At 39.8% G+C, this 23320-nt stretch overlaps 1 protein-coding gene across 1 annotated transcript in view; it reads left to right on the top strand.

The window, feature by feature from the left end:
* The window catches only part of UNC79 (unc-79 homolog, NALCN channel complex subunit), a 265206-nt gene that overhangs the window by 42204 nt on the left and 199682 nt on the right, over positions 1-23320 (top strand). Inside the window, exons 2-6 of the mRNA XM_070065557.1 lie at positions 1896-2016; positions 6439-6456; positions 8108-8253; positions 11334-11504; positions 20331-20423. Of these exons, the coding sequence (XP_069921658.1) occupies positions 1896-2016; positions 6439-6456; positions 8108-8253; positions 11334-11504; positions 20331-20423 (549 nt within the window). The remainder of the gene's footprint in view (positions 1-1895; positions 2017-6438; positions 6457-8107; positions 8254-11333; positions 11505-20330; positions 20424-23320) is intronic.

The following is a 23320-nucleotide window of genomic DNA, read 5'->3' on the forward strand; positions in this document are numbered from 1 at the left end:
GAGCTTATTGTCCACACCCTGCACTATCATCAACTCATTTTTTTAGGTGGTGGAATGATTAATGTTATCCCTGAATTACTCTACAGAAGCCTGCTGAATACTAAAACTTGAGAAAAGTCACAGTAATGAAGCATTACTGTGATGGAGGGTGAGCAGAAAGCATATACTAGCCCAGCATATATCTCCGATATTTTTAACCTGGATTTATGTGTTATGTGTTAATGCGTGGTTCCTTATGTGATTTTAAAAAATGACGAACAGCAGATTAAAAGCACTGAGAAGAAAACGGATTTTTATTGGTGATGTAATTGATATGTCTTCAAGTATCACCTTCTTGTATCTTAGGAAAAGTTAGTTCTCACACTAATGGGGTTAATTGAGACAATGGCTATAAATTTGTTGCTTTCTGTGGTGCTAATTTGCTATATAACTCAAGGTTTTACTAGCTGCATCTAAACTTATTTGGGAACAATGCTGATCATATTATGGAAATAGTTTAGGTATAGACAGAAGAAAAGGCAAATCTGATACATGGTATATAGGATATAGAGTCAATAGTTAACATAATAACCGGTGAACATTGCTTTGATGTCATGCACTGGACATTTATTATGTGCATGTTGACTTCATTTCTGAGTCAGATTCTGGAGTTGGTCATAGTGGAAGGAGTACTGGGTTGGGAGTCAGGAAATCTAAGTGCTAGTGTGGCCCTGTTATTGACTCTCTGTGTGCCTCATTTTCCCCACCTGTAAGATGAGGTTGTTGTGGGAAATGGCCTCTAATGTCCTTCCAGTTCTGATATTTTACCGTCCTGTGAATCTCCATCCCACACCTATCAAAGCATTTCGACTTTCTTTAAGTTGCTTACTCCAGCATTTCGGTTAGTATGCATCCAAAAGCTTATTTCCATGGGCTCCTGGGAACACGGCGTTGCTTCTCTGGGACGTGATATGTCTTCTGTTAACTGCTGACAGTGAGCCATTTCACCCACAAGGCTCTCTTGGTAGCCTTAAAGATTGAAAGGACAAATGGACAGTGTTGAGAACTCTGTGGAAGAGGAGACCAGAGAAACGTTGATCATCATGGCTCCTTGGGAATTGCAAAGAGGAATGACTAGAACTGGGCCATTCACTACAGCCAGGTCAAAGGTCAGGTCAGGAGTATGGACAATGCTGGTGACTCCAGGTAGGTCTAGGAGGGTAAATAAATCTGTACATGCCCTCCTGAATCTTAAGACCATCTGGGCAGTAAAGCTCAGAAAGCTATTAGGAAGTCTCCAAATTTATGAAATTATTTGGGGAAAATGTGACATTTTATATTTTTATTACTGCATTCTAACTTGATACTCACCAAGTTAATCTACTTTCCACGTATTCTCACTGTTGCAGGATTAACTAAGCACATTTTCACAATCCTTGTTGAGTTAAAAATCTGATATCAATGAATACCATGGTGCAATGGACTCCCTAATTTTTTAGTGTTTCTTTCTGGAGTGTTGTTGAAAGACCTTTGAGTTTTTCCCTTCAATTTTAGCTGAACAACATTAAGTAGAATTCTCTGGTGGCAGAGACCTATATTATTATTTTGCTAATAATAAACTAACTTGGGAGTGATTAGAAAATAATTGAGTGCTGCTTTTCTTAGTGATAAAAATGTAATGGATAATTTTGTGAATGAGATATTAAACCAGATTACTAAGAATAATTTTGTGTGTTGAATATAATTATTAGAAATTAAAAGTTCTTTGTAATTGTTTTTATTGTGGAATTTCAGTGACAATTTACATATTTTTCTTAAAATACTGATTAAATTGCTGTATAAAATAACTCATACTTAATACATATTACAAAATGATTCTTTCTTTCTTTTTTTTTTTTTTTTTTGCTTTTATCTAGTTGCTTCCAAGATCCGGTACCTACAGGAATATCATAACCGGGTTCTGCACAACATTTACCCTGTCCCATCAGGAACAGATATTGCAAACACGCTGAAATACTTTTCTCAGACCTTGTTAAGGTAAGCTTTAAAACATCTTCTACTTTGAGAGAATTATTAGGTAGTATTGCTGTATTTATTGGGACCTTAATTTTTATTGAACTGAAAGATTTGAAGGGCTTTCCATTTTCTAGTGCTCTGCCAGAAGAGTGTGGACTCAAGTTCTCTGGGTGTATATAGCAGGTCAGATCCCAGTCCCAACGGAAAAAATTGAGTTGCATGGCCACTGCCTGCTTTTATCAGTTGAACATCTTTTCAATCATGAGATCTGTAAAATGATAAAAGTTCTGTGTTGGGCACTAATATAGCATGAGATTAAAAGAACAGCCTCTATTACTTAAAGTCAGGAATAGGAAACACTTTGAGTCTAAAATAAAATCAGAATTATGTGGCATTTTAGGTCCATCACTAGTATTTCCTGTTTCCCTAAGTATAGTTTCTAATAATCACAGTTATTTTCAATCTGGGTAACACATCAAGAGTTCAACATGCTTTACAATTGATAGTGAAATTCTGTGGAAAGAAAAGCAGAAGTTCTTTATGTTGTTGCATACTTTTATTGGAAGGTAGAGACAGAAGGGACCCATCTGCTTCACAGTTCTCATTAGGAAAGACGAGCAAAGCTAAGCCTTTCAAGGAAAGGCTGGGCTCGGTTGTTTTGGGAAATCACACTGAAGGGGTCCTAAGAGCACTTCACTTTCTGTTAAATTCCAAGGCTTGGTTTCTTCCATCACCATGATCTTCTTACTTCAGATCTGATTTTGGAAACACGTAAATTGACTCGCTGCTGTTTTTTCCTTGGCTCGCTAGCAGCAGAGTTTTGTAACACAGGTATTAGGAGAAGAGCACAAATTTGGAACAACTGTAGTTGCACAGGAGTTCCCAGCAGATAAGATTTTGCCATGGGCAGACCAAACCTCTGTAGAGAGAAGCTTCGTGCAATCAGGGTGTTTCCTGCTCTGCTGGTCTCTCATCTTGGCCCATCTCTTTGGAATACCTTTTTTTCTTTAGAATCCTTAGTATGCTTGTTCTATGTGGAAGGGATTCTGTTGATCAGGTTCCTAGATCGCATACTTGTGTAGTAAGTTTAAGGCCTTGTTGCAGAGTATTTTCGTTCTTTTCAAATTGCAGTGGAATGATTAGCCTACTTTTCAGGGTAGCAATCAGATAAATCTGTGAGCCAAAGCTTATGATTCTTTTCTTTCAAATTCCTCTTTTGTCTTTGCAGTCAGGTTTCTCAATGGGAAGCCCTTTTCTTTATCAGAAATTCCGAGCTTTCTCAAAGGAATGGATCCTTCTCAGTAGGAAGTCTTAAGAATTCCATTTGCAAACAAATGCTGACATCCTAGCTGAACTTCAGAGCTTGCTGCTTAGGGCTTAGTAATAACTGTGCCAAAAAGCTAAGAAACTTAGGATGCTGAAGTCATGCTGGCAATACATGAAAAGTTCATTTTCTTGAGCAATAGACCATTAGGAGGTGATTATGGATGACAGCATTGAAACTGGTGTTAAGATAGTTCGTTCAAGAGGCCTGTTGAAGAAGATTCTATGCAATTGAGCTGGGTCGGTTTTCAAAGGGAGCAGCATGGACAGTGACTGCACTGGGAGGAGTAGTGTTAGCTCTCCCTATCATAGCGAAAGTGTCACGTTAATAGTAGTTACACATGTCACGCACTGTTCTAAGCACTTTAACTGTGTCATCTCATTTAATCTCTTATAATAATTCTAGGACCAGTGTTTTGTTATACTCATTTTATAGGTAATGAAGGCAAGGCACAGCGTGGTTAAATCAATTGCCCGAAGTTACTTGTGGGATATGCGTTAGGACCAGGATTTGACCCCCGGTGTTTCTGATCCACCTGCTCTCGGCAGTGGTGCCCAGCTGCTTCTCTTTACTATTTATCACAAAGCGTGTCCATTTGTGAAACCACAGTTTTGCCTTTGAGAATGCCAGTATCTGTTTTGAGTCCTTCGAATAGTTTTTGTTCTCTTTGAGATTAAGGGTAGAAAGAGTTCTCACTGCGAATGTTCGCCACATTCCTGGAATTTAAACTGAGCTGTACTGGAGATGTCATGAACAAAGTTTCGCATTGCAGATACCTTAGCTCTATCTTCCACTTGGAATTAGCCGCAGATAGCAGGTCAGAGCTGATAGACTGCAGCGAATGGGACACACAGGAAGTGGGAGTAAGAGGACCCTGAGGAACGTCAGGTGTCCTGGGCTGGATGTTCCTATTTAAAGGTTCAACCTTCAGCTGAACCCAGTGCTTCTCCTTTCTTTCTTGTCTGTGCGGTGCCCTTGACCCTAAAGCCATACTGGGCCTATACACAGGGGCAAGTGAATGTTGAGTTGAATTGACTTTCTCTTAAATTTCATCCACTGGAGAAACCCTTCTAGAACATTTATGTGACTTAGTAGTGACTGAGGGTCCTTGGTCCTGACATCTGAGTGCTGAGTGGTACTTATTTGAATTTAGTAGGTACTTAAACTTGGCAATGAATACACAGTTTACACAAAACTTTAAAGTTTAGGGTTTTTTTTTTTTTTGGCTTTGACCATTAGAAGTAACTATAAAGATCTAATTTAATCCCCTCTTACAACGATAGAGGAATCTGCTCAGTTTCCTGGAAGCGTTCTGTGGCCATATTTTAAGGATCTAAATTCGTTCAGGATCTTGCCTTTTCCATGGCAGAACATTTACACGATCCCAATCTTCCTCTGTCTAACATTCTTTCAGAATTCCTTTCCTCAGATCTCTCTTTTGGTACTGTTCAAGCTGCTAGCTTACAAAATGCTGTTTAAAAAAGCAATACGTTTAGGGAATGTTGCTTGCCGCTCTTTAGTAAAGGTTGAATATGTTTTGAAAAGGAACTCAAGTAACAGCCCAATGATCTTAGTGGAATGGTAGTTTTTAATTGATAAGTCAGACTGTACACACACACACACACATCCTTTAAATGACTGATCTGAAGTCCATGGAGTAACTTTAAGTCATAACAGAGTTAAGTAAATTTTGTTTCATGCAGAGATTTGAGTCTAACATCGGAATTGCTAATCACATACAAGTTTATCTGACATGTTGATTTTCTGTGCTATAAATACCTCAGGGCAACTTCTCATCCTTTCCCACACCCACGGAGATCTTCTTCCAGCCTTATCTTGTTGCTGGAAGGCAGGCTCCAAAAGGGGGCTCTCGTGAGGGCGAAGGAAAGGTGAAAAGCTGGCTGCTGGGTCAAACTCTTCTGAGCAGGGCCTTCTCCATGTTCTTTGTGGTTGGGTCTAAAAGCCCCTGGGAAAGAATTTCAGATGGGGAAACGGCTTATTATTCCCAAGTTAGACAGTTTGGTTGGGGAAATAAGTTTTTTTTTTCTGATTAAATTTCACAAAACATCATGAAATCACAATGCATTGTACATTTATCATAAGCCCTTCTTAAGTTTTTCCACAAGTGAAAGCATTTTCTCACATTGAGACATGAATGGTGATGTAAAACTGGCTTCATGGATAACTCATTTTCAACCATTTTTTTTCTCAACCTCACCTACTTATTAAATCCAATGGTAGAGAGAGAGAGAGAGAGGGAAAAGGAGAGAGAGAGGGAGAGAGAGAGGGAGAGAGGGAGAGAAATTTTACAATTTTAATGCAGCCACTCTTCCCGCCCTGCATGTAATGGCTGTCTTTGCCATCATCTGGGACCTGCACACAGACAGGAAGGGAAACACATCAAAGCTGAGTCTCCAAAGTTGATCTGATTAGTGTTTGTTAAATTATAGCAAACTTTGGAAAAACATTAATGCATCTTTGAAAGAATAAGGTGTTCTATTGCCCCCACCAGGGAGAAGTCTGATCAGAGCACTGCACTTAACTTAAAGGCTGGCATTCAGTTATGATTGCTGAGCAGTTTTTACTCGCTAAGGCAGAATATTGTTCTTATACCATTTCTGTAAGATCCACATCCTGTAATTTTGAAAAGATGCCGGCAGTAGGCTGAATTAGGGCTGAGTTTGGGAAGTAATACGTCTGACTTATATATATTATAATCCAAAAGGAATTTTCAGTAGGGTAGAATCTCACTTGATTAAAATAGATTTTGGTGACTGGGTTTATCAATAATAAAACATTAAAAGGTGGTATTGTCAGGAGTAACCGATTTATATGAGTATAAAAGCCTATGGAAAATCTGATGATATTTATAGGCAGGCAGGCAGGCAGGCAGGGGTAACTGGAATGTTGATATTATCCCATTGTAAAGTGTAAGCTTACAAATTCAAACGACTAACACATACAACACACAGACACACACACAAGGCGAATTAAATTTCTTTAAAAGTAAAAAAAAAATTACTTTAAAACTTAAAGTTCTTTATTGCTAAGAGGTATTACGTGACTATTCTGAAATTATTTTTATTATCAATTGTTTTTCCCTGGACATTGGGTAACAGAAGACAAAGGAAATCGAGGTAAATTAGGCACATAGAAAATAAAAAGCATGTAGTCATTTTTCTCACCTTGTAATATATCTATTTGCACTAAGAGTCAACAGAAATAAATGTAACCTTGACCTAGCAGCATGCTTGGCACTAACCAGTTCTTCACATCACTGTAAAACTGTAGATGTAAGATTCTTAACGAATAACTCGGTAGGTCTGATGCACACAGACTAAGTGTAATTGAGGTTATTTTTATGTAATGCAATATTTATAAGCTGTTATCTATTTTGACTGACATGTAAGTGTGCAATATAAAAGCACTTCCATAAGTGCAGCAGATATTATCATTAGAATGTGTAGCTTTTGTCTTTAACGATAACTAGTATAACCTAATTAAAAAACACCTAACCATTTGGCTAAGCAGTAATTTCCTTTATTTTTAAACTAACAACTTTTCTGCTTTGTCGCTTTTACTAAAAGGTTTTTCTTTTAAAATTAAGGCTAAAAGAAAACCAACTTATTTTTAGGAATTATCTCTATTCCCATTAAACCTTTTTTAACTTTCTAAATTATCTTTCCTTTAGTTTTTAGTGAGTTTGTTGAGTAATAACGTAAGTAGCAGCAGTAGTGTGTAAGATCTGATTGTATGATGTGCAGCTGTATGACAGATACTGCTTGCTTAGTATTTAGAATCTTGAAGGTAACCATTTAATAAACCTCTGTTTGTATTCATAAAATAAAATGTTTCCTCCCCAACATGCAAAATTAAAAAAAAACACACATAAATAACCATTATCATTAGTTCACAAACATATGCTACGGACCATCTACTATATATTATTTTATAGCTTTTCCAATGTAGTTTAGCTAACATTTTAGAAATATGTATTATTTCTAAATTCATATGCCTGTTTAAACTTCATTATCTCAAATGATACTGACAGAATGTCATGAAACAGTATCATAATATACATATAGACATTATTTTGATGCAATAAACATGTGATTTTTAAGACTTTCTTAATAAACACACATGTTTATTCTTTGCTAAAACATGTTTCTGCAAGTGCCATACCTATATTTTGCAAGTTTCTGTTCATCGGATTAAGACAGTCTTGCTGAAAACTTTTCTTTTGAATGCTCCTTGTAATCAGGAATAAGAGCCCTGACTCATGAGACAAGCCATTGTTTTCCTTCTGGGAAACCTCTCCTTCACCAAATTCATGAACTGTAAAACATGGGTTTGGCACTGAAACATGCATTTTTATATTTTTGCTCCTTACTAACCAGATAACACATGAGATGCAATGAGACTTCCACAATGTGAACTTTGCATTATTGGTATCTCTAAGCCCAAAGCTGTGTGACCAGTATTGAGATCTGTAGACCCTGCTGGCGTGGCAATTGCATCTTATGTGGGATGTATCTGGTGTTTTATTATTTGTTTTAGAGTGTCATTTCAATGTAATGTGCTGTTCTTTGTGTCTTTGTTGTCTCTTTTTTTTCTTTGTCCCCCCAACAGCATTTTGTCCCGCACAGGGAAGAAGGAAAACCAAGATGCCTCCAATTTGACAGTGCCCATGACCATGTGTCTTTTTCCTGTGCCATTCCCACTCACCCCATCTCTAAGACCGCAGGTCAGTTCCATCAACCCTACTGTTACTCGCTCCCTCCTTTACAGCGTCCTGCGAGATGCTCCCTCAGAGCGCGGCCCGCAAAGTCGTGATGCTCAGTTGTCAGACTACCCTTCTCTGGACTACCAAGGCCTCTACGTGACTTTGGTGACTCTCCTGGATCTAGTTCCTTTACTACAGCATGGCCAACATGGTGAGCATTTAATGGAAACCTTTGCAAATGTACATGTGTGCTTGTGAATATATTCGATGCGGAGCAACGGCTTGGAGACTTGTTACTGTAATGACTCGCTTAAAAGAGCTTTTTGTGGCTAGAGCCTTTCTCACACTGGAAGTTAATTACCGTGTTTCCCTATTCTATCACTTTGCACTGTTTTGCTGCTGGATGGTCATCCTAGTGTGCCTGTTTTGGGGGAGAAGGGGCTGGAGAAAGGCAGAAGATGTAACATGAGGCTCTCTCTTCTCTCCTGAGCGCTTATCATGGGGGCTCTTGTTGAAATGATGATGGGGAGCTCAGATTTTGAGACTTTCCCCAGAAATTGTAAGAGGCAGAGTTTGGCAAGCAACCTCTAATCCACTGAGAAGTTTTGATTTTTGGGGACAAATCACAGAAACCCTCTGGGACCAACTTTTCCTGTGTTTAAAGTCAGGAGCTTAGATGAGAAGAAATTACTAAGAACTCTTCCAAATTTAACTATCAGTAGTTGTTGAAAAATGTTGTACCAAAACGTTGGTACAGTATAAAGTGGAGCTATATGCTATATACAGTATACAGTATTTTTTAAAAAAGATTTATTTATTTATTTGAAAGACAGAGTTACAGAGAGGCAGAGAGAGAATTAGAGAGAGAGAGAGAGAGAGGTCTGTTTTCCATTTGCTGGTTCACTCCCCAGATGGCTGAAACAGCCAGAGCTGGGCTGATCCGAAGCTAGCAGTCAGGGGCTTCTTCCGGGTCTCCCACCCAAGCCACTAGCAGAGAGCTGAACTGGAAGTGGAGCAGCCAGGACTCGAACCAGTGTCCATATGGGATGCCAGCCTTCAGGTGGCATCTTTACCCGCAACACCGTAGTGCCGGCTCCAAGGATACAGTATTAATGGTGCTCTCTGCTCTGTGTTGTATCCAGTGTTACTGGTGCTTGAGAACAGAAGCCTAAGAACTTGCTGTTCTGAACTCTTTCTCCTGTGTGCTTCAGTCAATTTCATTATCTTTCTTAGTTATCAAATTCTTCTAATCCACTAAAAGGACTACAGTAATGGTTATTGCTGAACTATCCAGTATGTATTTGGGAGAATCAAAAGGAAAATTATGCAGTAGGATAGTGGATTTTTGCAGCGTGCACTTCAAAATGTTGGTTATCTTGACTTTAACGCACTGATGAATTGGTCTCTGGAAGTATGAGAACCAAAGTTCATCATACAGAAAAATGGCAATTTGGGGAAATTGATTGGTGGCGGTTATTTTGCTTTTTAGTTACAGCTAGCTCTCCTAAGAGAATGCTTGTTTCATAACTGATTTAGTATGATATGTTCCTAATTTTAAAAACATTTAAAAATATACTTTCATAAAAATAATGAAGTAATGGTTACTGATTTTTTAAATAATTCTGTATGATATTGAACATAGAAAGTGTACAACTTTGCAAAATTGCCCGTCCTATACTTTTGTCGCCCTCTTAAGCCTGGCTGCCTTTGCTTTGATCCTCTCCCAGCTCAATGAGAGGCACTGATGCAGGGCTGCCAGAGCTTACCCTGCTGGTGGCCAGGGCGGCGCCTCTCCTGGACGACTCCTCGTTCCGAACTCCGCCTTCCACCTAGAGCTGTTTTGTTCTGTTACTCTTCATTGCTGCCTGTCTGCTGTGCTCTGTTCCGCATGATAGAGTTTAGACCTTTCTAGTGTGGAATTCAAGCAGCACAGCCTTGTCTGGGTGTGGGCTGGGGAGCCTCAGGCAGTGGCTTTGTCACAGTTCACCACCACCTCTCAGGTGATCTTGGACAATCACTTCTCTCTGGGTCTCAGCTTCCTTATATGAATGAATAGCAGCCAGCTGGGCTCCCGTGCCCCCTGCAGTGCTGATGTCTTGGAATTAGCCTGAAGGCTCAGCCGAAGCAGCTGATGGGGCGTTATGCACAGCGTTTGGTGGTTCTCAGTACAGCACCTGTGAATTGTCCTTTTCATTGATTTGAGCCCAAGGTTGACTGGCCCTGGCCATGTGCAAGGTGACCACAGGCTGTCTGCTGTCAGGGTGTGCCCATTGAGTTGGTGTATTGCTTCTGATGACAAACAGAAATAACATCAGGAATAAGATAACACCAAGAAAGTAAATTGCTGCAAAACAAGGCAGAGTAATCCTTTCCTATTCGAATGAGCACAGAAATGTTTGACTGTTAAGTTTTGGCTAACGGCCCATATTTTGGGAGGTCCAGAAATATAAAAATGTACCTTTAGTGTAGTGGGATTTGGTCTGCATGCTTTCTAAAGCTAACTAGTTATGATGTCTTGAATGTCATCTATTTTTACTCCTTGTGCAGGTAATAGTAGTAATTATTAATATTAATGATAACAGCTAATATTTGTGGAGCACACATGTGCTATACCAAGCACTTTGCATTCTTTCCTTCTAATGAAGCGAGGTAGGTATTGTTACTCTGCCCATTTGAAAGCATGAGAGGAAGACTATTGGTAGGTGGCACATGTGTCTGTGATCACTGATGGTCACATGCTCAGGACCAGGCAGTGACAGCTCACGGCTGCTATTTGGGAAGTTGCAAATCACCTCACTGGCCAAGACTCCAGATGTATGACCACTGTGGTCTGGTTCATGGAGCAGAAAGAGCCTGGATTTACTTCTAGTCCTGCTCTTGACTTTTCTAAAGCTTCCACTGGGCAAATAATCAAACATCTTTGTGCCTTAGTATCTTGTATAAACTGTAATGTAGATAAGGAGGCTGGAGGGATGTAAGGGTTCATTTTTATATTTATGAAATAAATGTATAATATGAACACCAGGCATTGCTGAAGATTGATAAGGTATTGAGGAAAATTAATGTAATTAATTTTAATATTTCTTAATATATTCATTCATCAATCACTTATTGGCCAGCTATTACATACATAGCATATTACATTAAGCAGTATGTTTCAAAACTCTTAATAGGAAGGGAGAAATAGTTGCTTATAACTTAAGCCAGCTAATTAAAGCTTAAAATGTAAAATTAATATATTTTGTTTATGACAAAATATTCAGTGACTGATTACTCAATTTTGTTTTGTAGATCTTGGACAGTCAATATTTTATACAACTACATGTTTGCTACCCTTTCTCAATGATGATATTCTGAGTACTTTGCCCTACACGATGATATCAACGTTAGCTACCTTCCCTCCATTTCTGCACAAGGATATTATTGAATATCTTAGCACATCTTTTCTACCAATGGCTATATGTAAGTCCAATCTTAACCAATACCTGCCGAGTTTTGTGTATTGTATGGCTAGAAATTGCTTTTGTGTTAAAGGTTCAAGATTGTAATGGGATTGCTTGCTATGTACATGTGCCATGTTTTAAACTGAATCATTTCAATATGCATATGTTATGATGGAAGTCAAAGAACTGGAAGACAGCTATACTTTACAATTTTTTTTTTTTTTTTTTTTTTTTTTTTGCGTAGTTTGATCTTGTGGAACAGGAAGAAAGAACATGTGAAAGCACGGAATATACTTGTAATTCCGGTGAATGGTTGCAATGTGTTTTTCCATTTTAGCCTCAGCTTGCCATTCTTTTGCATCTGAAGACAGTAGGGTGTGATGGATACAGAGTTAAATAGGCTAGGATGTGCAGATTCTGGTCCCAGGTCTGTGCCTAATTTGTTGTGTGCTGTCGGGCAGCTCAGAGTTGACATTTCATCTGCAGAGTGATAATCACATCAACTTTCCCTCACAGGGGAGTTGTAATGATAAAATGAGTCAAATTTTATGAAAACTCTTTGAAAGCTAAAGCCTGTGACTCCTGTGCAAGGTATGGCTGTAAATACAGAACTGATGTGAATTCTATTGTACTTTCACAGACTTGATCCTGCCGTCTTTTTAGACATGAGAACAAAGATGGGAAAAAGACTGGGTTGTAGTTTTTATGATCAAAATCCTTCTAAAGTATTTTTCAAGAAATAGATTATGTACTAATCTGTGTTTCGGTGGATAATCTGAGAAGATTGTGGGTTTAGGAATCAAACAGACTAGATTAAAGCACAGCTGTGCCACTGACTAGCAATGTGAGCCACGGACCTGCTTAGCCAAGTTACTTCACCGTTCTATTTCTGACCTGTAAAATAGGTATAATAGTCCTAGCTGTCTCGTGGGCCTGAGCCGATTGAGGTGACTAATCTGGAACTTGGTGAAATGCTAGCACAATGCCTGCATGCCACGAATGTTAGCTTTTTTTTTCTTCCCTCAACTCTTGTTTTATAAAAATACTTTTATTGGTCACATTCAACTCATAGCAATCATTATTCACCATTTTAGTTTTTTGTACTTAAGGTCATATTGAAATTATTGCTCCATAATAACAATTGGTAAACGTATCTACTCTTTCAGTTATATTTGCTTATTTTACTATTAAGTTTAATTTTAATTATAGAATTATAATTTTCATGTTTTTTTGGCCAAAAGTTTAACTTCTGCATATATTACATAGCAATTTGAAAAAATTAGAAAATTGATCATACCACTCAGTCTTTTTATTATTCTGTATAACCATACTGACAAATACTTGTTTACAAATATTGCCTTAGAATTCTATGAGTAGAGTCCCATTTTAAAATAAATAATGTTAACTGTTAAACACAGGGATAGGAATTCTTGATTTTTGATTTTAAAAATCTTTTATTTATTTATTTGAGAGGTAGAGAGATGCTCACAGAGAAAAGGAAGTAGTGAGAGAGCCCCCAACTACTAGTTCACTCCCCAGATGCCCATAAAGGCCAGGGCTGGGGCAGCCTGAAGCTGGGAGCCAGGAGCTCTAACCAGGTCTCCCATGTGGGTGTCAGGGACCTCATCACTGGAGCCATCACTGCTACTTCCCAGGGTGCACTTTAGCAGGAAGCTGGAGTCAGGAACCGGGGGTGGGGCTCAAACCCAGTTGCTCCCATATGTGAGGTGGGCATCTAGCTGGTGTCATTTGGATTTTTTTTAAAAGATTTTATTTATTTATTTGAAAGTCAGAGTTACACAGAGGGAGGAGAGGCAGAAAGAGAGAGAGAGAGAGAGAGAGAGAGAGAGGTCTTCCATCCACTGGGTCACTCCCCAATTGGCCACAATGGTCGGAGCGTCACTGATCTGAAGCCAGAAGCCAAGAGCTTCTTCCAGGTCTCCGCGGGTGCAGGGGTCCAAGGACTTGGACCATCTTCCACTCCTTTCCCAGGCCATAACAGAGAGCTGGATCGGAAGTGGAGCAGACAGGTCTCGAACCAGCGCCCATATGGGATGGCCAGGGCGTTAACCCACTGTGCCACAGTGCCAGCCCCTACAATTAGGCTTAATATCTGCTCCTCTTGCTTCTTTTCCTTCTCTCTTTCTGCCTTTGAAGAATCGCGGGTGAGGCTGTATCTTTCTAACACAAACCCAAGTCACTGTATTCCTGCTTCTTGGGCGTAATTTAATAATTTTGGAAGAAGCATTAAATATTGTCAGTCCTCTGATGTTGTATTTAAAACCAACCCAGTATTACGATGGGGGAAATTTTTTTTCACCCTTGGTTATTAATTTCTACTTAATTAGACATATTGGACCTCAAACCACCTTGTAGTCATGTTAGAATCCTTACTTACATTTAAAAAGTGAGAACTTTAGCAACTGAGGAGAGAATAAAGCAGTAAGTTGAGTTTACAAAATTTGTGTGAATTTTAGTGTTTATTAGAAGAGTGGTTTGATTTTTGTTTTAAGATGTAAATAAGTCACTTCATCTTTGGTACTTCAGTTTCTTTTTTAACCTTAAAGAATGGCAAAATGTTCAATATTTAAGGTTATTTCTGACTGCATAATTCTAGGTTAAAAAACATCAATCTTAGTTATGTAAGGGGCACATATGAAGGTACTTCAAAAAACTTCATAGAAAAATATAACTAATAGGTAAGCTTTTTTAGTGCAGCGGAGTTTCGATCCACGCCTTGTGTTCTCATGATATTCTCCCTGAGCTTTGTGAAGACCGTTCCTGTTTTCCTCTAACTCAATTGTTGGCCTGCTCCATGTGTATTCTGCAGCTCTGATTTTAGTCCCTGAGCTGTGACTTTCATTTCTTGTCTCCATTCCTAGAGTTCAATAGTAGCCATCTCTGTCATCTTTAAGTCATTGAAAACACATTGTAGTACCAACCTGGACAGCCAAATTCGATTGCACTCTTCAGGTTTTTCTTTCATACTTGTTATTTCACAAGGTAGATACAAAGACATGGGTCCAGGGATAGAAGGCATCTGTTTCCAGAGTAATCCTGTTAAAATGGATTGGTGTGAGAATGTGGGCCTGTTTATTGTATCCATGTTGTTTCTATTTTTGGTAGTTATTCCAGTGTCTAGAGGTGCTAACCAAAGCAAGACAGGAGCATTTAATTTCCCCCAGAATACTGCATTTTTATTTTAGGACTTAAATGTTAGGATGAAGGATGTTTCTTCTTCTGGGCACTTGATAGAGTCTTTAACACAAAAAGGCTTTTATCGCGTTGGTGTGATGTGCCTCAGATTAAGTGCAGAACACAGGCGATTCTTCAGATGTTAGATGATTCTATATCACCAAGGACCTAAAAGATGTTGTGGACTTTGGCGTGAACTCAATGAGACATGGCAGCTCCTTCAGATGACGAGGCCTGCATGTGTATTAGATGCCATCCTTGTCAATAAACCATATACTCTGCTTTTATTTTTAAATAACTCCTTTTGAGGTTCTGCAGAACAAACTTCATTGATGTATTACAAAGTTTTCCTTTCACATAACCTTTTCTTTTTAACTCCTCCATAAATAAAAAATGCTTTTTTTCATTCTAAATATGTGCCATGTGCTTTGTTTGTGAAAAACATATTAAAGGAGTTACTAAGAATTGGAAGAACTATTTGCCTGTCCTCAGTCAAGGATCTGTGAGTTATGAACTGAACGGAAAAGTGGCTGTTGGGAAGATTCTGCTGGGGCAGAAAGGACAGAAAGATGACTCCAGATGAGCACTGATTGATGTGCACTTTGGTATTCAGAGATAGTACTATATCTGAACAGGGCATGCATGTAGCCTAGAGATTAGTGGAGTTAAAGTGCCTGCCTCTCCCACTGGAGGGCTTGAGTTTCAAGCCTGGCTTCTGATTCCAGCTTCTTGGTACTGGAGACCCAGAAAGAAGCCCGGGATGGCTCAAGTAGTTGGTTCCTGTCACCAACATGGGAGTCCAGGATTGAGTTCTTGGCTCCCAGCTTTGGCCCCAGCCAGCCCTCAGCTACCATGGACATTTGGGAGAGTGGACCAGCAGATGGGAGCTCTCTGTCCCTGTCCTCTGAGTCTCAAATAAATAAAATTTAACAACTAAATGAGGATGAACAATTATGTCAGTTCAGGTTGCTTCTAGTGTATACTAGTGTCTTGGACTGTGGAGTCTCATCTAGTTTCTTTTACAAGTTAAGTTTTCTCAAAAACTCATCCTCAGGAAAAGTAGAGGCTCACTGAGAGTTTATATCGACTTAGACACAATTATAAGATTGTACCTGGTTGTCTGATTCCAGATCCTCAGCCTGGGATGACTTCTTGTTCAGTTGCATCTATCATAGAGAATGTATGTTATGTTTCTATGACCTTCCAAAAACACCAAAAATACATAGAAAAGGGGCAGCAAAAATGTAAGATATTGATGATATTTAAATAACATTTAATGTATATAATCTGTTTTATTTTTTTTTTTTTAATAAGATAGGTTATGCTATACTGAAAGAGCTTTATTGTTGAGTCACGGGAAGTGTTTTGGAATAGGAGTCTAGAAGAGATGAACTATAGTCCCTTGACTTTTGGGAAATGTTTGAATCTCATCACACTTGAGTTTCCTCAGTTATCAAATGTCTGTTGCCCATGTTTGCTGTGAAAATTGCGAGATAACATTTGGAACAGACTTTGAAAATTGTGTGTTATACAAGTGTGTAACAGACCCAGTGTGCCGTCAAATCACAAGTATACCAAATCGCATTGCAATTACTTCCAATATTCTGCTGAATCCCTCATGTTGACCTGAGATTTTATTGCTTTAAACCTTGCTTTAGGTAAGGAGCCATCCTCTGGAGCTGGGGACTTTTTATAATAACTAATTTTTACGGCAGATGTTGCACCCCTGGAACCTAGAACCCGACAGCACACTTCTGCAGCGTTGGTGGGCCCCTGTCTCTGTGGTTTTCCCTTTATCTGCCGATCTGCAGATATTTGAATGCCACTTCCACTTCAGGATCATGTTGTCTTAGACTTCCCTTTATGTCTAACTGACGTACTCTTGGGAGGGGAAGGCTGTGCTATGCAGAAAACCTCTGCTCACATAAACAGAAGGCCTGAGCAGAGGAGAGACTTGTCAATCCAGCTGAGGCAGTGTGGCGCAGCACTGGACATGGTTCTGTCACAGAGCAGAACCGGGCCAGCATGTATTTCTTCGCCGCCGCTGACTCCATCGCCTTTATCCTTGAGAAAACTGTGGACTGGTAGGGTCCATTTCAGTATCTCCAAATCCAGGACTCTTCTGACTGCCATCCCTCATCTGGCCCAGTCAACAGCTTCTGCACTGGTCTTCCTGCTTCCCTCATGGCCCTCTTTACTCCCTCTTCTCCACCTAAAAGGTGGTGCTCCCCTCCAAGCAAGCAGATCAGATCATGTGACCTTCCACATCTGGCTCTCTGGGGTCTGGCCCTTGCCTGTCTTCCTCCTTCCATCACTACCTCTCCCTGTGTCACTCCTTCTGCACTTTCATCAAGGCATTGAGCTTTCGTGCTGCTCCGTGCTTTTCCATCTTCAAAGTCCTCCTTCCAAATGGTAGCCTGATTTCCTTCCTTCCTTTCCTTAGGTGTTGGCTCCAGTCCCACATCTTCGGGGGTGCTTCTTGACCTTCCAGCTAACCCAGCGACCGTGCATCACTTTCTGCTATTCTCCTGCCTTGCTCTATATTTCCTCTAAAACATCACTGCCCGTAGCACTTCCTGCAAGGATGGGAATTCTGTACTGCCCAGTGTAGTAGCCACTGGTCACCTGTGCTATTGAGCACTTGAAATGTGCTGACTGAGGATGAGGAGCTGAATTCCTAATTTTATTTAATTATAATTGAATTTGAAGAGCCACATATGACTAGCCTAGTGGCTGAGGTCCAGGTGGACAAAGATGTGCCTTGGGTCTAGAACAATGCTTAGTACCTGGGAAGTACTGAGAAAACACTGGTTGGATGAATAAGGAACTAGAGCATTAACTGTGAAGTCATGTGTCTTTAACTGCACCCATCAGGGATGCTGATGCTCTCACACAAATAATTTGTATCTCTTTTATGAGATGGCTCTTCCCATTTATTTACTTTGTGAGAATCATGTAAGGGCTGTAAATGATTGTACATGAAGAAGCATATGATATAGATATGCATTAAGGTATTGATTCTATTCATGCAAGGAGGAGATGATAACAGGGCTTGTTCTGGTGTTGCTGGGTGGGTAGGGAGTAGAAATGAAAACTTCTAAATTTATTTCCCAAACACAATATAAAATGTAAAATTTTCTTACTTGACTGTCTTCTCCCTTCTATTGTATGTAATTCTGCCTTTTAGTGTCCTTGTGGGGACAAGCTGCACATCTGTTTACATCATGCCTTTTAAATAAGATTCAATAAATGATGGATGCCTGTGCATGTTCATTAAATTAGAATTGTGGTGATTTTATTCAGTCTGTTAGAAACTGCAAGGCACCGTCTGTTTTTGTGAGTATTGGAGCCAGCTTCCTAGGGATTTTTTGAGCCAGGGGAATGCTTTTGGCTTTATGGCTGGCCATACTGAGGGAGAGCATGTATCTGTAGAGGTGGCAGGGATACCCAAATCTGGCTGAGCCGTTTGGGCAATTCTCCAAGTAGACTTCACTTCAATCTTCTGAGACTGTGGGCATTTCTCCCGCTTTTAAAGGCCTCCAGGCACAATGACTCTCCGCTTTTCTAATAGTAGCTTTCATTGTTGAGAAATGCTTATTATTTAAAAAATTTGAGATGATTTAAAGAGAGGTAAAAACACTTGTTCTACAAGGAGTGGATACTGCGTAAGTACATTCCTTAACTATGTCTAAGACTAGACTTTCTTTCTTTCTTAGACAAAGGGTGCAAGGGGCATGCAATGATTCCTCCCACCCCTGGCACCTCACTGGGTGCTTCCTTTCTTACTTCTCATCTTTCTAATAGTACATCTCAAACAGAGGTTCAAGGACCACTTGCAGCAGAATCACCTGGTGTACTTGTTAATTAAACAGGTAGCTTCCTGGTTCCCGACTCGATGGAGCTAGAATCTCTAGTTTTGGGTCCCAGGAAGTAGAAGACTCCCTGGCTGGGGTTTCCAAGTAGCTGCATCTTCTGGAGTATTTGGCTTAGAGTTCTTTTCCCTTAAGAGGTCATATTTGATTAATCAACATTAACACTGAAGAGCAGTGAATTGATCCCCACATATTTGTCTGAATACTTATGTATATTATGTAACCAAACTCATTTGTTTACCTGAATATCCCCTGCATGGTGGATTAGCAGCAGCCCAGCTATAAGTGATTGACAAAAGCAAACTTGGGTAAATCGAACTTTTTTATGGAGCTGTCTCGTTGGTTGTTTATTTCAGTAAAGCTGTTATAAAAGGCCACTGCCACTTACTATATTCAAAGTTCTTTGTGTAAAAAAAATAATCATGCCGTTTTCTTTGTCAGCTCTACTATATGACAAAATTTTATTAATGTTTTCTTTTGTGTGTAAGTGAGTTATAAGCCCAATATATTATACTTCAGTATAAAATAAAACAGATTTTGAAATTATCTGCATTTTGATTGTTGCCCATGTCAGTGATTTCCTCTACTATGTGTAGAAAATAGAGAGTTGACTCTTCGGGGGTGTTACACTCCCTGGACACTGTTCTGTGTATGCTGGCCAACTTGCCACACCTGCCCAAGTATAAGGAGAGGATTTTCCTGCTTCTGCATGTATCCCTGAGAAAAGAAGAATTCATTTTACATTTGAGTCCTAATGAAGTTTCTCTTATCATGGGTCCTCTGTCACAGCGTGTTTGGAACAGTAAAATACCATTTGGAGACAACTTATTATCCCAAATGACTTCCAACAATGCTAGTTTTGAATATTTGATATAGTGTTTGATGTCATCATCAGCAAGCTACTTAGAGATGTTTGAAAAGTAGCAGATAAGTGGAGATTGTGATTATATAGCTATAAGATGGATTTTGAAGAACCAACTTGCCTCGTGGTTGACTACTTGCTGGCATAGGATAAAATGTCCACAGCATTATTCACAGACTCAAAAAGTGCTTTCTTTCAAACAACTCAGATGGATGTGAAGATGGTAAGCTCTGGAAAACTGTGAAAGTGGCTCTTAATGGTAATGAAGACACCAACAATGAACTTACATGTGAAGTTTGCATAAAACTGTTTAATAATGTGTGACAGTTGTATACGGTATTTGTTACTATATTTTTTCATACATGACTTAAAATTTGTGTAACTAAATTAATGTTATACATTATAAGTAAACTCTTTCATCTGCATCTTTAAACAATACATTCTAGTTGGCTTTGAAAGTCTTTTATCTTTAGGTTCTTATTGGGATAACCTTCACCATGTGTTTATATTTGAACGTGGAGAAGATTTTTTTCTTCTTTTCCATCTAGATATAAACATCTTGAGTGTAGAGATCACATCTAAGCAAACTCTGATACAACCATTACATCACCTTCTGGTGTTGTTCTTTCTCCTGGTAGACTCTTGGCAAATGTTTGCTACAGATGGGGCCAACCAGGGCCTTTGTATGCGGGGACAGATTTTGTGGCTTTATTTGTATAAAACTTCCACTGTCTTGAAATATGTATACGTGTGTGTGTGTGAAGTTCCTTCTTAGCTTTCACTGTCTTTAAACGATATATATGTATTTATATATGTCTGTGTATTAAAGTTCCTTCTTCGCTTTCATGATCTATGCAAAGTAGCAAGTAACATATATAGATCAAATGGAGTCTAATCAAAACAATATTGGTTTCAGTGGGTTCCTCGAGGAGAGAAGGAGTTCCTGCCCACGTGAATCTCTCTGCATCATCCATGTTAATGATTGCGATGCAGTACACATCCAACCCAGGTAAGTAGAGCCCAAAGTGGATTGACGAATTCTTTTATTTTTTTAAAGATTTAAATTTTTTATTTGGAAGTCAGAGTTAGACAGAGAGAGGAAAGGCAGAGAGAGAGAGAGAGATAGAGAGGTCCTCAATCCGCTGGTTCACTCCCCAGTTGGCTGCAATGGCCGGAGCTGTGCCGATCTGAAGCCAGGAGCCAGGAGCTTCTTCCAGGTCTACCACACAGGTGCAGGGGCCCAAGGACATGGACCATCTTCCACAGCTTTCTCAGGCCATAGCAGCGAGCTGGACTGGAAGTGGAGCAGCTGGGACCTGAACCGGTGCCCATATGGGATGCCGGCATGGCAGGCGGCAGCTTTACCTGCTACGCCACAGCACCGGCCCTTTGACTAATTCTAAAACCAGTGATTAAATAAGACATCAGAGGTTGCCAGTTCTTATGTAAGAACTGCTTTTGGTGAAATAGACCACTGGGGACATGTTTAAAAACAGGCATTTGGATAAGAATAAATTCCCTTTGCCTGTTGCTATTAGCAGTGATTTTGCTGGCTAGTGACATTTTTATAATGTTTGGGGACACAATTTTACGACATTGACTAGAAGTTAATTGAATATAAGTTTATAGGAGCAGTTAAATGAGAAATATAAAAGTCACCTACAATTCTAACAACTAAAGCTAATTTTTTACTCTAAATCACACAAATATTCTTAAACAATTTTTACTACACTTCTGATTATTCCTTTAGAATAGGTAAAAAAAGGTTAATAGATTGTAGAACTTGAAAAAAATTCAATATTGTTGCTAGTCGTATATGAAAGTTCTTGTCTCATTATGACCTATTACTAGGTGTGATTGTAAAATTTGTGTATAGAGTTGGGATAGATGAAAACTATTGTGCCATTTTTATTTTTGCTTCTTTGTTTACCAGTGATGTTGGACAGGTTTCCATCTGACTTCTATTCAACTGTATAATTCCAGACAGACTTTAGAAAATTGACCTAAAAAGGGGCTGATTATTGGAGTCATTTGCTAAGATATAAACCTAGTTTTAATTTTCATTTAATGTTTATTTGGAAAGTGAACAAATTTTATGGCACTGTTTTTAGCCTTCTACTTAGTTAAGTAGAATAGTAATTTAGTTTTTGCCTCAAGATAAGGAAACAATAGTTTCATTTCCAAGTCCCAGAGCTTCTTAGCCTAGAGTATCATCCTTGCTCTTGGTCTGTTTGGGCTGCCACAACAAAAGTGCCACCAGCTGGGCGCTCATAAGCAGCTAACATTTACTTCTCCTAGTTCAGGAAGCTGAGAAGTCCTGCTACAGGTCCTGGCAGCTTTGGTGGTCTGGTGAGGACCTGCCTCCCAGGTCACAGATGGCCATGTTTGCTTTTTATTCTCACTTAGTGGAAGGGGCACGGGAGTTCACAGAGACCTCTTAAAAGTCACTAAACCCTTTCATTAGGAATTTACCCTTATAAGCTAATTATCTCATAAGGGCTGTGCCTCCAAATACTTTCATAACAGGGGTAGGACTTAATGTATGAATTTGGGGGAAGCACAAACATTCAGTCGATGGCTTCTACATCTGGCCCACCAAGATTTATATCTTCTTATGTGCAACATACACTCATTCATCCCAGTAGCCCCCACGGCTGATTCATCCCAGCATAACTAAAAAGTTCAAAGCCCAGCATCTCATGTAACTGTCATCTAAGGCAGATACGGGTGAGACGCAGGTGTGAATCACCCTGAGGCAATTTTCTCTCCAGGTGTGAACCTGTGAAATCAAACATGTTATCTGCTTCCAAAATACAGTAGGTGTGTGGGAGCAGGGGTTCAGGGGTCGGGGAAGAGGGTGGTAGAGGAGAAAGGCATAGGACATTCCCATCCAAGAGGGAGAAATAGGAAAGAAGAGAGCTGATAGGTTCAAAGTAAGCCAAAATCGAGCAAATTTTAAGGCTTGCAAAAAAATCATTGACTTGGTGCTCTTCTTTCCAGGCCAGCTGAGGTAGAGGTCCCACCTTCTGGACTCGTTCAGGTGGTGGTCTTGCCCCTGCAGCTCTGCCAGGTAGAGGCTGGGCCCACAAGGCTCCGGTTGGCCCTGCCCCCGTGTCAGTTCTTTGCCCAGGCCCAATCCCAGGTGGTTTGTGCCCATGGCTTTCCTGGGAATACTTTGAAATCAGAGCAGAAGCAACCATGCCCCCACAGCTTTACTGGGTGGTAGAACACATATTGCACTAGGAACTAAGGAACCCCGTGAGTCTGCTGAGGAGGAGGTATCAAAGTGTAGGAGCCAGTGCCTGCAACACGAGGTGGTGCTTGGTGGCATGACTTGAGGTGTCACAAGAATGGGTGACCCCTTCTTTGAAACCACGCTGCCCCTGAGGCCCTTGAACTGTGAGTCTATGATGGGAGTCATTCTTCCAATGTCTCGGACAATGGTGCCTGGCTTTGTTGAGATGGTTGATTAATCTCCCATCATTTGGCTGTGTGGTGTTCTCTCCATTACACACTTTCTCACCTTTTCAATTCAGATAAGCTGAGAAATTTCCAAATTAAAGTTCTGCTTACTTGTCAAGGAACAATTCTTCTTTATTTTTTCAATTCTGTTTTTAATTACTTCCCACTTCTTATATTTTATTGTAAGCACTCAGAAGAAACCATACCTCTCCTTCTACATTTTGCTGGAAAATTTCTGCAAGCAAATATCCAATTTTTGATTTTTTTAAAAATTTTTTGACAGGCAGAGTGGACAGTGAGAGAGAGAGACAGAGAGAAAGGTCTTCCTTTGCCGTTGGTTCACCCTCCAATGGCTGCTGCGGCCGGCGCGCTGCGGCCGGCGCACCGCGCTGATCCGGTGGCAGGAGCCAGGAGCCAGGTGCTTTTCCTGGTCTCCCATGGGGT

The sequence above is a fragment of the Oryctolagus cuniculus genome, chromosome 20 (assembly GCF_964237555.1).
Source record: "Oryctolagus cuniculus chromosome 20, mOryCun1.1, whole genome shotgun sequence".
NCBI classification, from domain to species: domain Eukaryota; kingdom Metazoa; phylum Chordata; class Mammalia; order Lagomorpha; family Leporidae; genus Oryctolagus; species Oryctolagus cuniculus.